At 38.4% G+C, this 24,156-nt stretch overlaps 2 protein-coding genes and 1 pseudogene across 6 annotated transcripts in view; 2 read left to right on the top strand and 1 right to left on the bottom strand.

Annotated features, from left to right (window-relative positions):
- The first annotated feature begins 4,823 nt into the window (after window positions 1-4,823).
- LOC114110321 (heterogeneous nuclear ribonucleoprotein A1-like) lies at window positions 4,824-6,208 on the top strand (annotated as a pseudogene).
- Window positions 6,209-7,585: 1,377 nt separating this feature from the next.
- On the bottom strand, window positions 7,586-17,890 carry NDUFB3 (NADH:ubiquinone oxidoreductase subunit B3). Of its 2 annotated transcripts, XM_060410240.1 has the most exons (4): window positions 17,819-17,890; window positions 15,508-15,634; window positions 10,920-11,061; window positions 7,586-7,873 (listed from the first exon to the last, which is right to left on the bottom strand). In XM_060410240.1, exons 3-4 carry the CDS (start codon window positions 11,057-11,059, stop codon window positions 7,717-7,719), a joined length of 297 nt encoding a protein of 98 aa, XP_060266223.1. In that variant the 5' UTR covers window positions 11,060-11,061; window positions 15,508-15,634; window positions 17,819-17,890; the 3' UTR covers window positions 7,586-7,716. The 2 variants fall into 2 exon arrangements, with proteins under 2 accessions (XP_060266223.1, XP_004004868.1); XM_004004819.4 differs by lacking the exon at window positions 15,508-15,634.
- Window positions 17,891-18,236: 346 nt separating this feature from the next.
- HYCC2 (hyccin PI4KA lipid kinase complex subunit 2) overlaps window positions 18,237-24,156 on the top strand; it is a 69,526-nt gene continuing 63,606 nt past the window's right edge. For all 4 annotated transcript variants that reach the window (XM_012142240.3, XM_012142221.3, XM_060410199.1 and 1 more), the window contains exons 1-2: window positions 18,237-18,272; window positions 19,080-19,113. The gene's annotated coding sequence lies outside the window, so the exon portion shown is untranslated. The remainder of the gene's footprint in view (window positions 18,273-19,079; window positions 19,114-24,156) is intronic.

Raw genomic sequence — 24,156 nt, 5'->3', positions numbered from 1 at the left:
TGCTGGGCTCCTCTGTCCATGGATTCTCTATGCAACAATACTGAAGTGGGTTGCCACTGGGTGGTGTGGTCTGCAAATATTGTATCAAGATATTTAAGGGATTTCCCCAGTGGTCCAGTGGCTAAGACTCTAAGCTCCCAAATACAGGGGGCCCAGGTTCGATCCCTGGTCAGGGAACTAGATCCTGCAAGCTGTAACTAAAGATTACAAACACACACACACACACACACACACACACACACACACACACACACACATACACACACAAGTTCATCACTCAAGTTGTGTCAAACTCTTTTTGAACCCATGGACTATAGATGCCAGCCTCCATTGTCCATGGAACTTTCCAAGTAAATATTGCACATGCCACAACTAAAAGAGCTTGCATGCACAATATACTGTGTGCTGCAACCAAGACCTGGTGCAGCCAAATAAATATTTTTTAAAAAAAGATGTTAGTGTTCAAGGTTTTAGAACCTTACTAATTTTCCATCTACTCAAGAGTTCAATCACTAAGAAAGCACTGTTGAAATTTCTAACTAGAGACTTATCTATTTCTCTGTCAGTTCTGTTTCTGCTTTATACACTTTGAAGTTCTGTTCAGTTCAGTCGCTCAGTCGTATCCAACTCTTTGTGACCCCATGAACCACAGCACGCCAGGCCTCCCTATCCATCACCAACTCCCAGAGTCCACCCAAACCAATGTTCATTGAGTCGGTGATGCCATCCAACCATCTCATCCTCTGTTGTCCCCTTCTCCTCCTGCCCTCAATCTTTCCCAGCATCAGGGTCTTTTCCAATGAGTCAGCTCTTTGCATCAGGTGGCCAAGGTACTTGAGTTTCAGCTTCAACATCAGTCCTTCCAATGAACACCCAGGACTGATCTCCTTAAGGATGGATTGGTTGGATCTCCTTGCAGTCCAAGGGACTCTCAAGAGTCTTCTCCAACACCACAGTTCAAAAGCATCAATTCTTCTGCACTCAGCTTTCTTCACAGTCCAACTCTCACATCCATACATGACCATTGCAAAAACCATAGCTTTGACTAGATGGACCTTTGTTGACAAAGTAATGACTCTGCTTTTTAATATGCACTCTAGGTTGGTCATAACTTTCCTTCTAAGGAGTAAGTGTCTTTTAATTTCACGGCTGCAATCACCATCTGCAGTGATTTTGGAGCTCAGAAAAAGAAACTCAGCCACTGTTTCCATTGTTTCTTCATCTATTTGCCATGAAGTGATGGGACCCAATGCCATGATCTTAGTTTTCTGAATGTTGAGCTTTAAGCCAACTTTTTCACTCTCCTCTTTCACTTTCATCAAGAGGCTTTTTAGCTCCTCTTCACTTTCTGCCATAAGGGTGGTGTCATCTGTATATCTGAGGTTATTGATATTTCTCCCGGCAATCTTGATTCCAGCTTGTGCTTCTTCCAGCCCAGCGTTTCTCATGAGGTAGAAGTCAAATAAGCAGGGTGACAATATACAGCCTTGACGTACTCCTTTTCCTATTTGGAACCAGTCTGTTGTTCCCTGTCCAGTTTTAACTGTTGCTTCCTGACCTGCATACAGGTTTCTCAAGAGGCAGGTCAGGTGGTCTGGTATTCCCATCTCTTGAAGAATTTTCCACAGTTTATTGTGATCCACACAGTCAAAGGCTTTGGCATAGTCAATAAGGCAGAAATAGATGTTTTTCTGGAACTCTCTTGCTTTTTCCATGATCTAGCAGATGTTGGCAATTTGATCTCTGGTTCCTCTGCCTTTTCTAAAACCAGCTTGAACATCAGGGAGTTCATGGTTCACGTACTGCTGAAGCCTGGCTTGCAGAATTTTGAGCGTTACTTTACTAGTGTGTGAGATAAGTGCAATTGTGTGGTAGTTTAAGCATTCTTTGGCATTGGCTTTCTTTGGGATTGGAATGAAAACTGACCTTTTCCAGTCCTGTGGCCACTGCTGAGTTTTTCAAATTGGCTGGCATATTGAGTGCAGCACTTTCACAGCATCATCTTTTAGGATTTGAAACAGCTCAACTGGAATTCCATCACCTCCACTAGCTTTGCTTGTAGTGATGTTTCCTAAGGCCCACTTGACTTCACATTCCAAGATATCTGGCTCTAGGTGAGTGATCATACCATTGTGATTATCTGGGTTGTGAAGATCTTTTTTGTACAGTTCTTCTGTGTATTTTTGCCACCTCTTCTTAATATCTTCTGCTTCTGTTAGGTCCATACCATTTCTGTCCTTTTTTTAGCCCATCTTTGCATGAAATATTCCCTTGGTATCTCTCATTTTTTCAAGAGATCTCTAGTTTTTCCCATTCTATTGTTTTCCTCTATTTCTTTGCATTGGTCACTGAGGAAGGCTTTCTTATCTCTCCTTGCTATTCTTTGGAACTCTGCATTCAAATGGGTATATCTTTCCTTTTATCCTTTGCTTTTCGCCTCCCTTCTTTTCACAGCTATTTGTAAGGCCTCCTCAGACAGGTATTTTGCTTTTTTGCATTTCTTTTTCTTGGGGATGGTCTTGATTCCTGTCTCCTGTAGAATGTCATGAACCTCTGTCCATAGTTCATCAGGCACTTTGTCTATCAGATCTAGTCCCTTAAATCTATTTCTCACTTCCACTTTATAGTCATAAGGGATTTGATTTAGGTCATACCTGAATGGTCTAGTGGTTTTCTCCACTTTTTCAATTTGTCTGAATTTGGCAATAAGGAGTTCATGATCTGAGCCATAGTCAGCTCCTGGTCTTGTTTTTGCTGACTGTATAGAGCTTCTCAATCTCTGGCTGCATATATATAATCAATCTGATTTCAGTGTCGACCATCTGGTGATGTCCACATGTAGAGTCTTCTCTTGTGTTGTTGGAAGAGGGTGTTTGTATGACCAGTGTCTTCTCTTGGGAGAACTCTGTTAACCTTTGCCATGCTTCATTCTGTACTCCAAGGCCAAATTTGCCTGTTACTCCAGTTGTTTCTTGATTTCTTACTTTGGCATTCCAGTCCCCTATAATGAAAAGGACATCTTTTTTGGGTGTTAGTTCTAGAAGGTCTTGTATGTCTTCATATGACTGTTCAACTTCATCTTCTTCAGTGTTTCTGGTTGGGGCGTAGACTTGTATTACTGTGATATTGAATGGTTTGCCTTGGAAACGAACAGAGATCATTGTGTCGTTTTTGAGATTCCATCCAAGTACTGCATTCCAGACTCTTTTGTTGACCATAATGGCTACTCCATTTCTTCTAAGGGATTCCTGCCCACAGTAGTAGATACAATGGTCATCTGAGTTAAATTCACCCATTTCAGTCCATCTTATTTCGCTGATTCCTAGAATCTTGATGTTCACTCTTGTCATCTCCTGTTTGACCACTTCTAATTTGCCTTGATGAAGTTCTGTACATATTTAAATTTTTATGTCATCTTAATGGACTGACTTCTAGTATCATAAAACACCCCTTTTAATAATATCTGTTTTCTAATATTAGATAGCCACTTCAATGTTCTTTCCACTACAACTGAACTCATTAGCGTTTGCACAGAATATCTTTTTCCATTCTTTTACTTTTACCCTATGTCTTTAAAGGGGTTTTCACATACACAGCTTATAGTTGGGTCTTGCTTCTTTCCCAAGATGCCAGTCTATCTTGTAATTGGAATGTTTTAGTTTAACTTTTAGACCATTTATATTTGGTATGATTACAAATACGATTAAGCTTAAATCTAACATTCTGCTATTTCTATTTGTCCCACTGCTGTTTGTTCCCTATTAAATGCATTCCTTATCCTCTTTTGCAGTCTTTTTTATGACTCCATTTTAGCACATTCCACTTACCATTGACAACTTATTAGGAGTTCATCTGTTTCATTTATTTAGTGATTTCCCAAGTTTGTATTTATAAAGAAGAAATTTACAAAGAAAAAAATCACCCTGGAGTTTTATATTAGCTTTATTTTTCAAGCAGAATTATTACCCATCTTCAGCAAGCCGAGTTTTAAGTCTCAACTTTAATTAGAGATTTAACTAAAATTTAGAAATTGAATGATATGGGGAGAATGTCTATTGTTAGAAAATACAGGAAAAAATGTCAAACTTCTCACTATGTGGGAACTATTAGAACTAAAGAAAGAGTTCAGTTCAGTTCAGTTCAGTCGCTCAGTCATGTCTGACTCTTTGCAACCCCATGAATTGCAGCACGCCAAGCCTCCCTGTCCATCACCATCTTTCAGAGTTCACTCAGACTCACGTACATCGAGTCAGTGATGCCATCCAGCCATCTCATCCTCGGTCGTCCCCTTTTCCTCCTGCCCCCAATCCCTCCCAGCATCAAAGTCTTTTCCAATGAGTCAACTCTTCGCATGAGGTGGCCAAAGTATTGGAGTTTCAGCGTCAGCATCATTCCTTCCAAAGAAATCCCAGGGCTGACCTCCTTCAGAATGGACTGGTTGGATCTCCTTGCAGTCCAAGGGACTCTCAAGGGTCTTCTCCAACACCACAGTTCAAAAGCATCAATTCTTTAACATCTTTCTGGGTCATCCCCATGCACCAGCCCCAAGCATGCTGCATCCTGCGTCAGACATAGACTGGCGATTCAATTCACATGATAGTATACATGTTAGAATGTCATTCTCCCAAATCATCCCACCCTCTCCCTCTCCTCTGAGTCCAAAAGTCCGTTATACTAAAATTCCATATGGCAGTTTTCATCATATTTTCAAAATAATAATAGGTCTAAACCACCTACCTTCAGATGGATGCAGCAAAATTCTTTTAAAAATTGGGGACTTGTCTCTGCCCGTGGATGCCACCGAGATAAGCAGAAAGCTCTCCATGTCTAAGTCAGAGTCTTCCAAAGGGCCCAAACAGCCGCGGAAGCTCTTCTTCAGAGGATTGAGCTTTGAAACGATCGATGACAGTCTGAGCAGCCATTTTGAGTAATGGGGAAGGCTCACAGACTTGTAGTAATGAGGGATCCAAACGCCAAGCGCTCCAGAGGCTTCGGGTTTGTCACATACGCCATGGTGGAGGAGGTGGATGCAGCCGTGAGTGCAAGGCCACACAAAGAGGACGAAAGAGCTGTGGAACCAAAGAGGGACATCTCAAGAGGAGATTCTCAAAGACCTTGTGCCCACTTAACTGTGAAAAAGATTTTTGTTGGTGGCATTAAACAAGGCACTGAAGAACATCACCTGAGAAATAATTTTGAACAGTATGGGAAAACTGACGTGACTGAAGTCATGACTGACCGAGGCAGTGACAAAAACAGAGGATTTGCTTTTGTAACTTTTGATGACCATGACTCCGTAGACAAGATTGTCATTCAGAAATACCACACTGTGAATGGCCACAACTGTGAAGTGAGAAAAGCCCTGTCTAAGCAGGAGATGGCTAGTGCTTCATCCAGCCAGAGAGGTCTAAGTGGGTCTGGAAACTTTGGTGGTGGTCATGGAGGTGATTTCCACGGGAATAACAACTTTGGCTGTGGAGGAAACGCCAGTGGTCGTGGTGGCTTTTGTGACTGCCACAGTGGTGGCAGATATGGTGGCAGTGGGGATGGTTAAAATGGATTTGGTAATGAAGCTCCAGTACTTTGGCCACCTCATGCGAAGAGTTGACTCATTGGAAAAGACTCTTGCTGTGAGGGATTGGGGGCAGGAGGAGAAGGGGACGACCGAGGATGAGATGGCTGGATGGCATCACGGACTCGATGGACGTGGGTCTGAGTGAATTCCGGGAGATGGTGATGGACAGGGAGGCCTGGCGTGCTGCGATTCATGGGGTCGCAAAGAGTCAGACACGACTGAGCAACTGAACTGAACTGAACTGAATGATGGTGGTTGTGAAGGAGGCGGCCCTGGTTACTCTGGAGGAAGCACAGAGGCTATGGGAGTGGTGGACAGAGTTATGCAAACCAGGGCAGTGGCTATGGCGGGAGTGGAAGCTATGACAGCTGTAACAAATTGTGGAGGTGGAGGTGGCTTTGGTGGTGGCAGTGGAAGCAACTTTGGAGGTGGTGGAAGCTACAATGATTTTGGCAATTACAATGATCAATCTTCAAATTTTGGACCCATGAAAGGAGGAAACTTTAGAGCAGAAGTTCTGACCCCTGTGGCGGTGGAGGCCAATACTTTGCCAAACCATGAAACCAAAGTGGCTATGGTGGTTCCAGCAGTGGCAGTAGCTATGGCAGCGGCAACGGCGGTGGCAGGTTTTAATTACTAACAGAAAACAAAGCTTAGCAGGAGAGGAGAGCCAGAGAAGTAACAGGGAAGCTACAGGTTACAACAGATTTGTGAATTCAGCCAAGCACAGTGGTGGCAGGGCCTAGTTGCTACAAAGAAGACATGTTTTAGAGAATACTCATGTGTATGGGTGGAGAAGGCAATGGCACCCCACTCCAGTACTCTTGCCTGGGAAATCCCATGGGTGAAGGAGCCTGGTAGGCTGCAGTCCATGGGGTCACGAAGAGTCAGACATGACTGAGCAAGTTCACTTTGACTTTTCACTTTCATGCATTGGGGAAGGAAATGGTAACCCACACCAGTGTTCTTGTTTAGAGAATCCCAGGGACGGGGGAGCCTGGTGGGCTGCCATCTATGGGGTCACACAGGGTCGGGCACGACTGAAGCGACTTAGCAGCAGCAGCATGTGTATAGACAAAAAACTTGGACTGTACTTGTGACTAATTGTGTAACAGGTTATTTTAGTTTCTGTTCTGTGGAAAGTGTAAAGCATCTCAACAAAGTGTTTTAATGTAGATTTTTTTGCACCCATGCTGTTGATTGCTAAATGTAATAGTCTAATTATGATGCTGAATAAACGTCTTTTCTTTAAAAAAAAAAAAAAACCTGGGGACTTCCTTGGTAGTCCAGTGGTTAAAACTCCATGCCTCCATGGCAAAGGACATGGGTTCAATCCCTGGTTGGGAAACTAAGATCCCACTTTAAAAAAAAAAAAAAAAGAGTACACCTATGTTCATAGCAGTATTATTCATAATAGCTAAAATGTAGCAGCAACTCATGTCCATCAGCAACCCAAGTGTTCATTGATTAATGAATGGATAAACAAAATGTGGTATATACATAAAACAGAATTATTATTTAGCCTTAAAAAGAAAAGGAAATTCTGACATATGTAACATAGATAAACTTTGAGGACATTATGCAAAATAAAATAAGCCAGTCATAAAAAGACAAATTCTGCATGTTTCTACATAGTCAAAAATCACAGAGAAAGAAAGTAGAATGATGGTTGCCAGAGGCTGAGGGGAGGATGGGGGTTATTAATTAATTGGCACAGATTTTCAATTTTAAAAGATGAAAAGAGTTATGGTGGTAATGGTAGCACAATATTATGAATGTATTTAATGTCACTGACTGTTCACTTAAAAAAAACAAGATGACAAATTTTATCACAATTTCAAAAAATTAAAAAAAAGAAACCTATTAGAACATATCCATTTGTTCAAATATATGCTGGCTGTCAGCTACTTGCAGAATGTACTGCTGCCAGTACTCAACCTCTCATGTGTTCTCCAAGCCAAATCTGATATGGCTCGACATGCTTTTTTTAAGAATGAAAAAGCAGACTGGTACATGTTTTCTTATTTTATTAAATCTTACTAGCATTCCTTAAGGAATAAACACATAGGTGAGTAGGCTACAGTGAAGAAATCTTTTTATAAGAAAGTTAAGACATTAAAAGATATTTCCAGGTATTATCTTCAGTGATGTTTCTTATCTTTTTTCTGGGACTCCAGGTAATATTCAGCCCCTACAGCTACCACAAATGCAGCAAATCCCCACTTGAATCCTTTTAATAATGCTCCAACAAAGGAAACATTATTTGCAAAGCCACCCATGTATCTCCAAGCTTCATTGCTAGAGAGGAAAAAAAAAGGGGAAAATTATAATCACATATGACTTATTCATTAAGTAAAATAAATTTGATTTTCACCTTTCTAACAGACTTATATGCTACCTTATATAAGATAATTTAAGTGGATCACAATAGGAATTGTTCTGTGGTATAAGATAAGTAGCTCTATATGCTCACATTTCATATATGAAATACAAGAAAAAGCACTTGATGGTTTCATATTTCACAGTCATAATACTCAGAATGTTACAGAATTCTCAAATGCAAGACTCACCTTGGCCTATCCACCACAGGTCAGTTGTGTAGCTTTGCCCATGCTAGTCATTATAGCTTCATGGAAAGAGGAAGTTAAGAGACTTAGGTATTAATCTTAGCTCTGCCACTTTACGAGATACACACCTTTTAGGCTCAATAAATTACTTAATCTGTCAGGGCCTGTTTCTTCTACTCAGTAATGATTACCATCAATCTTATAGTGTTATTATAAAGATTAAACAGAGTAATATATGATGTATTTTGGCACAAAAAGTACTACTAGATACTACTATTACTATTCAATGAATCATTGCTTTCCCCTGTCATATAAGTCTGACTTTAGAAGATTAATTTCTTGCTCTGGCAATACTTCTTTTGAGTATCCAGAACACAGAAAGAAACAAATCAGAAAGCTCTGCTGAGAAAAAGGGTTCTATCGCAGGTAAGGATACATCATCCTACTTAATGATGCAAGACTGAATGCTTTCCCCAGTTAGGAACAAAACTAGGATGTCCACATACACCACTTTTATTCAATATTATATTAGCAACGTTAGACAGTGAAATAACTCAAGAAAAAAAACTGAAAGAAAAGTGTGGTCTTTGTAGATGAAATCATTTTCTATGAAATAAATTCTAAGAAATCTCTGAGAAACATCTGCTAGAACTAAAAATTCAATTTAGCAAGGTAACAAGATAAAGTCAATATATAAAAAGCAATTATATTTTTATATACCAGCAATGAACACTTGGAAACAGAAGTTTAAAAATACTATTTATAATAGCATAAAAATATGGAATAATCCAGGATAAACTTAACAAAATATGTACAAGAATGTATAAAAACTGCTAAGAAAATTAAAGGGGATCTAATTGTCCATGGACTAGACGATTCAATATTGTTAAGACATAAATTATCCTCAATCGAGCTGAAAGATGCAAGTCGATCCCAATTAAAATCCAAGCAGGCTTTTTGCAGAAACTGAAAAGCTCATTCTAAAATGTAAATATAAATACAATGAACCTAGAATAGCTAACATAACCTTTTTTTAAAAAATCAGACATCTCATTTTATACTATCTGATCTGAAGATAGTGTCGTATTGACAAAAGTTAGACATATTGATCAAGGTAACAAAAAGAATCCAGAAATAGTCCACACAGATATTGTCAAGAGATTTTTGACAATGGTGTCAAGGTCAACTAATGGGGAAAGACAGTCTTTTAATATACAGAGCTAGAACTGGATGTTTATGTGCAAAAACTTTAACCTCCATCCTTACCTCATTTGACATTAAAAATTAACTCAAAATGGATCATAAACCTAAATGGAAGAAAGAACACTATAAAAGCTCCCAGAATAAAGATTAGGAAAATCTTTAAAATCATACACCATAAAAGAAAAAAATGCTAAATTGGGACTGCATCAATATTTAAAACTGTCTTAAAGACATTATTAAGAAAATGAAAAGTTAAGTCATACTCTGGGAAAAAATCCACAAAACTTTTATCTGATAAAGGACTTGGGGACTTCCCTGGTGGCCCAGTGGTTAAGGCTCTGTGCTTCAACACAGAAGGCCTGGGTTTGATCCCTGGTTGGGGAACTAAGATTCCCACATTCTTCAGTGGGACCAAAAATAAATAAATAAATAAATAAAATCATTTAAAACAACATACATATGCTCTTATAATTCAATAAAAGATAAACATTCTGATAAATAAAATGGGCAAAAGATCTGAATAGACTTTGCACCAAAGAAAATACACAAATGGAAAATAAGCATATGAAGATTCTCATGATCTTCATTCTTCATGGAAATGCAAATTAAAACCAAAGAGATGTTACTATCACATTCACTAGAATGGTTAAAATTAAAAGGCTGATAATACCAAGTATTTTTCTTGGCCACACCACAGGGCATGCTGGATCTTAGTTCCCCAGCCAGGGATTGAACCCACACCCCCTACAATGGAAGCACAGAAGCAGAAGCATGGAGTCTTACCCGCTGGACGGCCAGGAAAGACTCAATACCAAGTATTAATGAGGACACTGAACAAGTAAAATTCTCATACATTGCTGGTTGAGAATGTAAAACGGTACAACCATTTTGTAAAACAGTTTGGCAGTTTTTCATTTAAAAAACAAAACCAAAAAATACTTTTCAAATGATTCAGAAATCCCAGTTAGGTATTTATCCAAGAGAAATAAAAGCTTATGCTCACACAGATTTGTACTTGAATGTTTAAAGCAACTTTACTCATAATAGACCAAAACTGATAACCCAGATGAAACTGGTGAACAGTAAACAAAATGACGTATATGCATACAGTGGAGTAGTACTCAGTGATAAAAAAGGAAGAAACTGTGCTATAAGTTAACAATGTACCTAAGTCTCAAAAGCATTATGCTAAGTAAAAGTGGCCAGAACAAAAGGTTATAGATTGTATAATTCCAATTGCATGAAATTCTGGAAAAAGCAGATCAAGGGCTGCCAGGATCCAGGGGCAGGATCGCACTGAGTACAAAGGATCATGAGGGAGGTTTTTCGTATGCTAGAAGTATTCTGTATCATGACTGTGGTGGTGGTCACATAACTGTACCTATCTGTCAAAACTCACGGAATGATACGTTTAAAATAGGGTCAATTTTACTGTGATATTTTAATAAAGCTGATCTTAAAACTTAAATGTAAAAAGACATTTTCACTGATTTTTTTAAAAGAATATATTGAAAGGGAACATAGATATTCTTTCCCTAGGATAAATTCTATCTAAATTATTTGATTGTTCTTACCGGCCCCATGGATCCCTTAGTCCTCGTGCAGCCAGTTTCTCTTGGACAGTTTCTAATGGTGTCCCTTCTATCTTCCATTGTTTATAATCTGGAAGTTCCATTTTACTAGGACCATGTTCATGTCCATGTCCATGGGCCATGTCTACAGAAAAAATTAATTTAGGGAGAAATACATACATTACAGGTATCAAGTACCCAAGTTTACCATTTTTTTAAAGGCAAAACATTTAAAGTGACTTTTAAAAAGAGAGCCAATATTTGAAAACTCGAAGTTAAGAAATTTTACTAAAATGTCTTATTACATAACTAGCAAATGTTCACTGTTTGGAAATATACATACACAAGATATAAAAAGAGCCTATCACTAAAAGAAAACATTTACTATTTGGTTTCTTTCTTAATTATAATAATAGCAAACATTTACCATGCCCTATGTGCCAGGTGCACTATGTTAAAGCGATCTAAGTGTCGACTCTCTTACAGTCTTCCTAAAACAACTCTTTGAACTTAGATTACTATTATTATCTTCATTTTATAGATGAAGCCAAAGAGGCTCCAAGAAGCTAAGTACCTTTCTGAAGGTAACAGAAACAGTCAATAGTATGGCTGGGTTTTGAACCTTAAAGCTTCATCTCAGAGCCCTCGCTCCTAACTTTTAAGCAATACTGTCTACTGCATGAGTATGTATAATAAAATATTGTACATACTCTTTCGTTACTTGCTTTCTTCAGACAGTTCTTTAAAACTGCAGTATTACTGTGGTTAATATATACAGATCACATGAACTTTTTCTGTGAAGAGCCACACAGTAAATATTTCAGGCTTTGTTGGTCACGAGGTAAAATCAAGGATATTATGTAGATACTTATATAACAGGAGAGAAAACAAATTTCCATAAATATCTTACTAATTCAAAATATAACAGTTGAGTATAATTTTTGTAATACAAGTCTTCTGATGAAAAAAACCCCGCAATTCCCTTTCAGTGGGTAACATTTTGCTTAACTGGCGCTCAAAGTTTAGTGTTCCTTAGTATCAAATTGATTGAAAATGTTCATCTGTAAAAATTCTTCTTAGCTCACTGGCCACATAAAAACAGGCAATGGGCTGTTTGGCCAGCAGGCTGTAGTTTGCTGACTCCTGCAGATCAACAAAGACTTTTAAAAACAATTTTTATTCAAATATAGTTGACCTACATATGTTGGGTTTCCCCAGCGGCTCAGTGGTAAAGAATCTACTGCAATTCAGGAGATGCAGGTTTAGTCCCTGGGTTGGGCAGATCCCCTGGAGAAGGAAATGGCAACCCACTCCAGTCTTTTCGTCTGGGAAATCCCAAGGATGGGGTCGCAAAGAGTCAGACATGACTTAGCGACTAAACACACACACATACACACACTATGTTGTGTTAGTTTCATGTGTGCAGCAAAGTGGTTCAGATATATACATACATAAATATAAGTATTCTCTTTTTTATATTTTCTTCCATTAACAGAGTCCTTAGGACCCCCTTCTAACTGATGAGAGTGAAGTTGCTCAATCGTGTCCAACTCTTTGCAACCCCATGGACTGTAGCCTAACCAGGTTCCTCTGTCCATGGGATTTTCCGGGCAAGAATACTGGAGTGGGTTATTGCCCCCAATGGGTATACAAAGATCTCAGTTTACTAGTGTTATTTTAAAAAATAATACAGAAATAACCTTGAGCTCAACCCCCAGCTATACTGTTACGAATTTCAAATTACAAAGGTATAAATTAATAATGCTCTCCTGTAACTTGTGTAAGGTTAGCAGTAGCAATTCTATAATCACTGCTTTCCAGAAATGAAACCAAACCAAATAATTATTACTGTTTTGTCTGCATTTATAACTATAAACAAATCCAATAATAAGGCAGGATTCCTACACTGCATTTTAGAAGACAGAGGTAATTATTAGATAGTGTATACTAAAGACATATTATGTAAAGCACTCATTTTATTAAACAGTAGTTCCCAGAATATGGAGGACAAAATTGTACAAAGTAATTTTGACAAATCAGCCAGCACTTAATATTTTTATTTATAGACATTAAATTGGTTTAAAACATTATTTAAATCAAATTTATTTAAAACATTATGTTGATGATTTCACATTTAAAGGAGAATAAAAACCAATACCCAACAAACACAAGTTAAAATTACAACATTCACAGCCCTGAATAAAACATTTAATCCGTTATTTCATTACTGTTTGGTGGATTCAATAATATAAAGGAAACAAATTATGGTTTCAGATTTCAGTCTGACTTTTGAGATTTAATACATTATCAGAAAAGAAATACTTTTACAAGTATTTAATTATAATGATAAAATGGCTTCTTCAGATTATGTTTTCAAAAAAGTTTTTAAATTTATTTTTAATTGAAGGATAGGATAATTATAATATTGTGTTGGTTTCTGCCATATATCAACATGAATCAGCCATAGGGATACATATGTCTCCTCCCTTTTACATATACATATGAGCCTCCCTCCCACCTCCCACCCCATCCCACCACTCTAGGTTGTGAAAGAGCCCTGGTTTGAGTTCCCTGAGTAAAAGAAAAAAAATTTAATAATGTTTCATTCCAAAAATCTTTGGACTACAAGGTAAACTCTTTTTTTGGAAATATCAATTCTAGAACATTAAACCTACTAAAGTATCAAGGTACTTTAGAAAAAATACAAAACCAAAGGTCAATTTTTTATTAAAAAACTTGATTTTTAAAATGAAAATTGAAATATTACTATGGTATGAAGGTTATCTCAAAGTTATAATACTACTATGCTCAAAATATTAATTTGGAAAATAAATCTTTGAAAAAAAGTAAGTATACATGAACACTCATTTCTCCCAATTTCCTCTAATAAATTCAATGTATTTTCTCTTCTATCTAATTAAAATACTTCAGAAAGAGTCCCTTCATAGGGATTTACTAAATATTTCAACAAATTTTCAAAAAGAACAAAAAGTTGAACAATATTTTTAGGGAAGCTTCATTTACTCTTAAAAATAATTTCTACTTCACAATAGCCATAAATCAAACAATGATATCCTGATCTTGGAATTCTACTGAAATGCAGATTTTGGTGCTGTACAGATCTGGTATTAAACCATGAGTGCACCATTAACAGCTATAAAATCCTGATCAAATCATTTTAATCTTGCTGAACTTCAGTTTCTTCATATAACATGAAGTTAGAACCAACCTTGAAAGACTGTAAAAACACACTGTGATGATGTGACTTCCACTTTCACACTCAGGTGGTGAGAATGCAATTTACCACAACCACTGTAAAGAACTTTGGTATGACCCAGAAAAGTTAAATATTTGAATATCTTGCGTGTGTGCATGCTCAGTTGTGTCGACTCTGTGCAATCCCATGGACTGTAGCCTGCCAGGCTCCTCTGTCCATGGAACTCTCCAGGCAAGAATACTGTGGCTTGCCATTTCCTCCTCCCCCAGGGGATCTTCCCGACCTAGAGATAGAATCTGCATGTCCTGCATCGGCAGGTAGATTTTTATTTTGTTTTGTTTTGTTTTAACAACTGAGCCCCGTGGGAAGTCCCTTGAATATCTTATGGCCTAACAATTCCAGTCATAGGCACTGTGTTGTTATAGATATAAAGAGCATATCTGTAAGGGTAAAATAAAATACATCAATTTTGAAGACAGCATGAAGAAAATGCATTTCATTAGTAGCTTTTAATACTGAGTACATCTTAAAATGATAATATTTTCAATATATATACTGGGCTACATAAAATATACCATTAAAAATAATTTTATGTTTCTTAACCGACACAACATTGTAAAGCAATTACCCTCCAATTAAAAGCAAATAAATTTTAAAAATTAATTTTGTTTCTTTATACTTTTTTAATATGGCTATTAGAAAATTTTAAGTATGTCGTTTGTAATTATATCTGCATTAGACAGCACTGCTCTAGAGAAACTCTTGCATCTGTATAACAGTTTTATAAGAATCTTTCTAGTTATATTATTTATGTTTGCCCCAAACTGTAAACAACTCAAATTTACAACCATGGAAGAGTATGAATTTCACAAACAATGAGCAAGGGGTGAGTCAGAAAAAATATATATAACTTTTAATTTCATTTATTTAATTAAAAAAAAACCTAACAATTCATTTTTTAGGAATGCACTGTGGAAAAAATTTAAGTGAAACAAGTACATGATTATTACAAGTTAGGACAGTGGTTACCTCCTGGTGGAGATGGAATCACAGAAACTCATTCACAGAACTTCTAAGGCAGTGTTTTTCAAAGTATTGTAATTATTGTACCCCAAAAGAGCTTTTTTAGACCTTTTGTCCCTGTTAATCATGTTCTCACCTTACCCCTCCACATGAACTTTTAATACCCCAGTTTATGTACTATCGCTTTTTGGAGGGCCACAAACCATTGTATTGTTAATACCTAACGGTTTTTGTGGGGTTTTTTTGCCCTCTCACGCCCACCCAACAAAAACCAATTTTTACTGACTTAAAGACAATCATCTCTGTTGAGAATGCATATTTTAAACTTTTGGCAATGCTTTATTTCCTAACCTGAAGGTTGGCGAATAGCTGGGGAAACAATGGAAACAGTGAGACTTTATTTTCTTGGGCTCCAAAATCACTGCAGATGGTGATTGCAGCCATGAAATTAAAAGATGCTTGCTCCCTGGAAGAAAAGCTATGACAAATGTAGACAGCATATTAAAAAGCTGAGACATTACTTTGCCAGCAAAGGTCCGTCTAGTCAAAGCTGTGGTTTTTCCAGTAGTCATGTATGGATATGAGAGTTGGACAATAAAGAAAGCTCAGCGCCAAAGAACTGATGCTTTTGAACTGTGGTGTTGGAGAAGACTCTTGAGAGTCCCTTGGACTGCAAGGAATCCAACCAGTCCATCCTAAAGGAAATCAGTCCTGAACATTCACTGGAAGGACTGATGCTGAAGCTCAAACTCCAATACTTTGGCCACCTGATGCAAAGAACTGACTCCTTGGAAAAGACCCTGATGCTAGGAAAGATTGAAGGCAGGAGGAAAAGGGAACGACAGAGGATGAGATGGTTGGATGGCATCACTGACTCAGTGGACATGAATCTGAGCAAGCTCCGGGAGTTGGTGATGGACAGGGAAGCCTGGTGTGCTGCAGTGCATGGGGTCGCAAAGAGTCAAACACGACTGAGCAACTGAAATGAACGGGATCAATTGTTTGCTTGATTATAATTTGTTTATATGTACTTATGTTTTATATAGCCTTTTTATATGTATTAGGCTCCCCTGTCCATGGGATTTTCCAGGCAAGAACACGGGAGTGGGTTGCCATTTCCTTCTCCATCTGCTATGTATATGTCACAATAAAAATTAAAATTAGATAAAGTGACTTAAACTGTGTCAAGGAGTCAGTAAGAGGTGATTAATTTCCATTTCAGAGCTGCTCAAATAAGAACAGCAAGGAAATTAGTTCAACAAGGAAAGAACATGTAATCACTAATTTTTTTCCCCACCTCATTCTATCTATGTCTGAAGTGAACCTATAACTTTGGTGAAGATCAGTCTCCACTCAAGGGAGCTGGCTCTAGTACAGAAGAGTGCAGGCGTACCTTCCCTAATAAGGAAATAAATGGGTAATGCCACTTACAATATACATAATTTCACAGTTTACCAAAGACTTTGAATTATATGTTTCAATTTCTCCTCTAAAAAATTGTTATTACCATCGGAAAATTAGAAAATTAAAGACAAATGAACTGGTTTCACCTTTAGCGTCACTTCCAGTCCCTGCATCTGTGTATAGGCAATTTAAAAAGAGTAATCATACTAAACATTAGTGTGATGACTTTGTATCTCCTTTTCACTTTAACTCTGGGTCATAAACATTCATGCCAGAAAAATCTAATTTAAAAGTTACTACAAGGACTTCCCTGGTGGTCCAGTGGTTTAGAATCTGCCATGCAATGCAGAGCAACTAAGCCTAGTGTGCCACAACTGCTGACTGCCACAACACTGACCCCAAACACTGCAACGAAAGGTCACGCATGACAAAACAAAGATCCCATGTGCTGCAACTAAGGCCGGACTGCAACCAGATAAATAAATACTAAATCTTCAAAAAAACAAATAAATAAAATTATACTATACATCCCAGGTGGCTCAGCTGTAAAGACTCCGCCTGCAATGCCGGAGATGCGTGTTGGAGCCCTGGGTCAGGAAGACCCCTTGGAGGAGGAAATGGCAATCCAGTCCAGTAATCTTGCCAGGAAAAATCCCACGGATAGAGGAACCTGGTGGGCTACAATTCATGGGGTCGCAAAGAGCCAGGGACAACTGAGCAACTCCCATGTGGCTCAGCGGTAAAGAATCCGCCTGCAATGCAGGAGATGCGGGTCCTGGGTCGGGAAGATCACCTGGAGAAGGAAGTGGCTACTCACTCCAGTATTCTTGTCTGGGAAATTCCATGGACAGAGGAGCCTGGTGGGCAACTGTCCATGGAGTCACAAAAGAGCCAGACACGAGTTAGCGACTAAAGAACAACAACAAACACAGGTTCGTGAGGCAGGCATTGTAAATTTACAAACTTTCAATTCGAGGATGGTTGTGCCATCATTCGATTCAAAGGTAAACCAAAAAAACACGGGGTGGCCGAGGAGGAAAAAAAGGGTTTGGACTTAACTATAGTGATTCTCACTGCATCCTACAGCCACCCCTCAACTACTCCAGGACTTCATTGTTCTCTCCTGACAGTTCTTCGATTCTTTCCCTCTTGAGCACTCTCATCATCCTCCATTTAGTCTCTCCCTTTTGACAATCCTCAGAATAGAGTCTCATTTTTATTCCCCAGCGAGAGATCTCCCAAAAGCTCCCCAATTTACCTGACAGCAATCTGACCTCTCAGGACACTCAAGATTCACCCCTCCAGCCAGCGGCAACCGGAAACGGAAGTTGTCACCTCGAGTGACTTACGGCAGGAAACCAGAGGAGAAATTAAACATTTTTGTGCTGGGTCACAGATTCCTGGACCAGTGGAGGTGACATGAAGCCTGCCTGAAGTGGACATTTCCCCCGCATATCTGTGCATCTGTAGTTTGGCCGAGGTAAGGGAAACTGTGGAGGACAGAGGGTGAGGAAGGCGCGACCTCGTCTTGCTAGGAGGCCGGAATCTTTAGACGCTGCACAGAAGGAGGGCCGCGGGCATTCTGCTACCAATCAGCGGCACCGTTGTTGGAGCGTGGAATCACCCAATGAGACGGCGGGTTGTTGCGCTGCAGTTGGCAGCCTGCTGTGGGAGGCGGTGGCGGTAAGAAGCCGGAGGCAGCGGGGTGACAGGTAGGCGGCGGCGCTGTCTTTGGGGGACGCGGAGTGCCAGATAGGAAGGATTTTCTTCTTCTCAGCCACAGGAGCTATAGACGGGATCTGCCGAGGGTGGTCTGGGAAGGCGTTAGCCCTAGTTTTGGTGGTTCCGGAACCACTAGGAGATAGGTAGCCGCTTGGAAGGGTCGCGAGGAGGAGAAGCAGTCGAGGCGGGTGGAGGCTGAGCCCTGCGGGGCGACGTGGGAGCCTCGGGCGTGGGGGGCTGCGGTGGCGCTGGCGGAGACCGGAGAGAGGTGGGAGCAAGACGGTGTTGTGAAGGCTGGAGGAATTCCTTGTATGGAGCTCAGAGAGAGAAGAGGACACGGCATTGCAAACACCTGAGAGAAATCCTAGGGTTTGCTTCTTCCTAGGGCCATTTCTCAGAGTGGGAACGGGGGTAGCGATGAAGAAAAATATATATTGGCAGTGAGATAGTTGAGACTTCATAGCTGTACATTATGTAACCCTTGGCTGTTATTTACGCAAACAACTAGGTTGTCCCTCCTGGAAAGAGGAGGTCTTGCAACCTATTAATGTGTCTGAGTAGTTTTTTTGTTTTTTTCCCCCTGTTGGTTTGACTGTTTTCTATCCCGGCAGGCTCTGTGGGCGAAGAACCATGAAGGATAGAGTAGTCACGAAGAGCTTATCCCAAATATGGACTTGGGTTGAGAGATGTGTTAGTTTGAGATGAGCGTGGCCAGGTTCACGTTTTGTAGTTCGTGAATTTATTTGTTTTAAGGGTCATGACTGATTACAAATTTTTTTTTTTCCCCAAATCTTAAGGGAAGTGGAGACGCTCGAAAATCTATAGCAGAAGGTAAGTACAACTTGGAAAATGACTAGAAAATTAGTTGGTAATTTTTTCTTTTTTCACTCCCTAAATATTGTGGACGTTAGAGACTGAAAATGAGATGGTGGTCTGATTTTTTTGTGGGGGTGGGAAGGGAGGGGAAGTTATCTTTAAGTAATTTGCTCCCTAAGTCTGGGAAACTAGTTATGAATTATTTATTTCTAAGGTTTAAAAAGTATGTCCTTTGACCCTCTCCGATAGAGGTAAACTGTGTTTACAGATATAATTCTAAGTTTCTGTCACTCATTTGCACTTTGAAATGTAGAATTAAAATGGAATTCCATTCACTGTGTATTATGGAATGACATATTACATTAAAAAGCTTGATTTTTTATAGCGCATTGGAAAGCAGTTTTAAAAGAGGCATTGTACATTTCTAAAATGTAAGCTGATTGAAATGTTGCCTTTATCTTAGACTATAAAGACTAATGTAGTATTTATTAGCAAGTATATAATTTTTCTGAGCTTAATACTGCATGTCAGAACTTTCCAAAATTCTTTTTTTTCCTATTATTGATGATTTATATTAGTATATCCCAGAAACTAAATTAGGAACTTTTTTTCCTCTAAATGTCATTTGGTAAAGAGTGTTGGATCATTAAGAGTTTGTTCTGAAATGTTTAGAGTACTGGGATATTTATCTGTTTCAGATAAAATTTTGATACTTGGTATTTCATTCTTCCTTATCTTTTGGCAAGAATAATACTCAGTCACGAAGAACAGTTCTGCTTCTATTTTAGGTGCAGTTCTGTAGTGTGAGTACCTATGAACAAATCTCTGTTTTCATGCAGGTTATGTGTATCTTGTGTGTATATGTATGTGTTTCTTCTTATATAACCAGCCTACTAGAGATGTCTTAGAGAATGGCTGATTCTAAATGGCCAGTAGGTGTCATTGTTGAATGCGATAAAGTTGAACATTGAATAGGAAATAAGCAAGTGATTTAAGGAACGCTAATCCAAATCAGAATATAATAATAATTGGCTGATTATTTATATGTGATTAGAAATTATCTTTTCTAGTGCATTTCCATATTGAAGCTGTTTATAAGGGATTCGGAATAAAGGCTGTGAAGAAGTATTGTTTGCTCAAAAATGGACCTTGAAAGCCTGTTTTTCTAATCCAGCTCTTAAACTGTCTTGACAAGCAATATGGATTAGGATTGTTTGATTTTTTTTCATACATTTTTGGCATTCTGTAGTAATTTATTAGGTTTTAGAACGATTAAGGTTTTTAGCTTGACTGGGTTTTATAATAGAAAAATAATGCTACATACTGAAAAACTAAAATAATAAAATATGAGCAGAAAGTCTCCAAACAAGTTATCAGCTGCACAAAATAATACTTTGTTATTGTTCTTTTAATGCAGGAACAGAGGAATTTTTGTCTTTTTCTATGGCTTAGTTTTTTGATGTCCAAAATAGCTTCTTTTTACATTTTTATCTGACTAGTAGACTATGTGTTTTTCTCAGGATGATGAGCTGAGCATTCATCTAAAATGTAATATAATGGGTTCTGGAGGGAGCTGGCACAGAAAACTCTAGGTTGCTTAGGGCTGCTGTTAGTACAGCCCCTTACCTGCTATGCTTTCTGCTGTGCTCTTGCCACTTTGTAGCTCTGCTTCTTTTGTTTGCTATTGATACAATGTTTAAAAATATGATTGGAAAATATTTTTAAAATTTAAAAAAGCAGAGTTGGACCTAATTCAGGAATTCTCCATGAAAGTGAGGAGTTACATATATATCAGAATAATCTTAAGAGTTAAAAGAAAAAAAGGTACACATGCATCTCCATGATATCATCTCCACTTTGTTGAAGAATCTTAGTGGTAGGGAGAATATGAGGAAGGTAGATATATTTTGAAGGAAAAATAAATCCCCTAGATGATATGGTTTACCACAGGCTTCCACTTGAGAATCATTGATCTCATTTAAGGCTCTCCCAATGTGGTGTGAACCAGAACAGTAGTTTTAGCTTGAGACAAAGGGCTTCTAAATCTATCAATATATTATAGCTCAATAAATTTTTACCATTTATTGTCATAACTGGGATGGACTTTCTAGCCAGGAGCTAAAGTTGCCAGAAATAAAAATTGTGCTGAATGTTTTGGTTGGAATTAGTTTTTACTTGGCACTTAGCTCCTTTACATAAACCAAGCTAATTTCTTTCATTATTCAAACCTGTTCTCTTAATGTCTCTGAAAGCTATCTAGTTCTAACACTAGAATTGGGAAATAAGAATTTGAAGTTTCTTCTTTTTGGTTGTGCTGAGTCTTTATTGCTGCACAGGCTCTTTAGTTGTAGAGATCAGGAGCTACTCTCTTAATTTTGGTGCGAGGGCGTCTCGTTACGGTGGCTTCTCTTGTTTTGGAGTGTGGGCTCTAGGGCTTCAGTAGTTGTAGAGCACAGGCTCAGTAGTTGTGGCGCATGGGCTTAGTTGCTCTGAGGCATGTGGGATCCTCCCAGATCAGGGATGGAACCCTTGTCTCCTAAATCGGCAGGTGGATACTTTACCACTGAGCTACCAGGGAAGCCTGGAAGTTTTCTTGATGAAAGGGTTTTTCTTGCAATATTGCTATGGTATGATGAAGATATAAACTCATCTTTTGGTTAAAAAAAAATAATAATATAAAAACTTGAAATTGTGAATGTGTTAACTTTGACACAGGGTATGTTTAGAAATTCATGATTCATCCTTTTAAATCCTAGATGTTCTATTTAGGTATTTGTCTTCCATGGAGACAGGTATGAGAAAAAATAAATGTGTAGACTTTATTTTTAGAGAAAGGAATAAAAAACTCAATTATGTAATATATTAAGAGGTATGACATTGTTTATAAAATTATAATTCTTTCTCAGTTTGAGATACAACTGCAAAAAATGTAGTCATAAAATAATGGTACGTGGCACTTAAATTGTTAAATGGCAAAGCATAGATTCCATAATAGTTATTTTATTCTATTGCAAAATACTGAACTTCCAAAAAGGTTAGAATCAAACTTATCTATCACTTTTATCATTATAAATCCTTGGCTTTTTTTATTGAGGTATAATTGACATTATCCATTGACCCTTGGTATTGCTTGATTCTTATTTAGCTCTAAGATTTATCAGTTTACCTCTTTAAATTCCTTTCTACATATCTTTTTTTTTTGAAAAATGGGTGGAGGGAGTTGGATACTGAGAGAGGAGTGAAATTTATGCTTTTTACATATTCTTTTGTACTGAGGCTTAATTTTATTTTTTAATTGACTTTTTAGAGTAGTTTTAGGTTCATAGCAAAATTAAGTAGAAAATACAGAGAGTTCCTATACACCCTCTCACACATGCATGGCTTCCAGTACACCCCACAGAGTGGTGCATTTGTCACAGTTGATGAGCCCACGTTGACATCACCCGAAGTCCATGGTTTGCACTAGGGTTCAGTTTGGGTATTGTACACTGTATGGGTTTGGACAAATGTATACTGACATATTAAGACTTTTTAATCAGCTTGTATTCCTTTTATATTTCTTTTTAAATGAGAAAGAGAGTGGGGGAGGGGAAAGTCTCTTACTCTATACCTCATACTTTATAATAGTATTGTAAAACTGATAAAGTGGACATGAAGTGCTGTAAGATCTAAAGTTAATATGAATTTTCAGTCTGTCACAGTACCTACTGTTTTATTGATTGTGGGGAGAAAAACTAAAGGGGACAATTATTTCTATTCTTCAGGGTTCTGTTGTCAAATCTCTTGTCATTTAGTACCCTCTCTCTGATGTTACTCAGCATCTAATCTAGTTGCCTGCAAGATGGGAATGATCTGCAGATTCCCTGTGCATGTGTGCTCAGTCATGTCCGCTGTTTGCGACCCCATGGACTGTAGCCCGCCAGGCTCCTCTGTCCATGGGATTCTCCAGGCAAGAACGCTGGAGTGGGTTGCCATTTCCTCCTCCAGGAAATCTTCCCGACCCAGGGATCAAACCCGCATCTCCTGCTTCTCCTACGTTGGCAGGTGGATTCTTTACTGCTGTGGCACCTGGAGAACCCTGCGTATCCCCTAAATACAGCATATCTAAAGTTCAGTTTATATTTTACCATCTATCTAATGTGCTGAAACTGGAACCTAGTGTTAGTCTTGACACTTTATTCATACACCCCTCATCTGAGCAATGCTAGGTTCTGTTGACTCTACCTCCTTACTGTTTCTTGGATTCCATTTGTTTCTCTCTGTTTCTACAACCACTGGAAACAGTGTGAAGAGTTAGGACCTAGAGGCAGATTATCTAGATTAGAATCCCAGCTTCACCGTTTATAGCTTCAATTTCTTTGAAAAAGCAGAGTTGTACAGCCCAGAAACTGCACTACTGAACATTTATTCCAGGGAAATCGAAACTTAAACTCATATAAAAACCTGTACCTGAATGTTCATAGCAATTTTATTCCTAATCTCCAAAAATTGGAAACAACCCAAATGTTTTTCAACAGGTAAATGGTTAAACAAATGGTGGCACATTCATAATATACAGCAGTAAAAAGAATGAGCTATTGATACATGCAACAACTAGGATGAGTCTGAAGTGAAAAAAAGCCACTCTCAAAAGGTTATATTCTGTATGATTCCCTGTATATAGTGTTCTTGGGAGACCAAAATTACAGAGATGAAGAGCAGAGTGGTGTTTGTCAGGAGTTAGAGATCAGGGAGACGGGAGTGAGTGATTATAAAGGATCTTCTTGGTGACAGAATAGTTCTGTGTCTTGATTGTGGTGGTAGTTACACATGTCTACATCTTTTATAAAGTTGTATAGAACTACACGTGCACATGCACAGGCAAATGAATGCTTGTAAAACTGGTGATATCTGAGTAACCTGAGTGATAGTATCTGCGGACTGTACCAATGTTGGTTTCCTGGTATTGATATTTTACTGTAGTTATGCAAGTTGTTACCATTGGGGAGAGGATACATGGGACCTTCTGGCACATAGTTTGGGAATGTGAGTCTGTAATTGTTTTCAAAATAAAAAGTT

The sequence above is a fragment of the Ovis aries genome, chromosome 2, assembly GCF_016772045.2.
Source record: "Ovis aries strain OAR_USU_Benz2616 breed Rambouillet chromosome 2, ARS-UI_Ramb_v3.0, whole genome shotgun sequence".
NCBI lineage: Eukaryota > Metazoa > Chordata > Mammalia > Artiodactyla > Bovidae > Ovis > Ovis aries.
The sequence above is the reverse complement of the archived record's forward strand: the minus strand, read 5'-3'. Positions and strand labels throughout refer to the sequence as shown.

What these genes read in the sequence shown, in the direction of transcription:
- NDUFB3 (XM_060410240.1), bottom strand. Translation starts at nt 11,059, where the DNA reads ATGGCCCATGGACATGGACATGAACATGGTCCTAGTAAAATGGAACTT. An exon ending in CTAAGGGATCCATGGGGCCG is followed by an intron (nt 7,874 to 10,919) that starts GTAAGAACAATC and finishes TTTCCTCTCTAG; the next exon opens with CAATGAAGCTTGGAGATACA.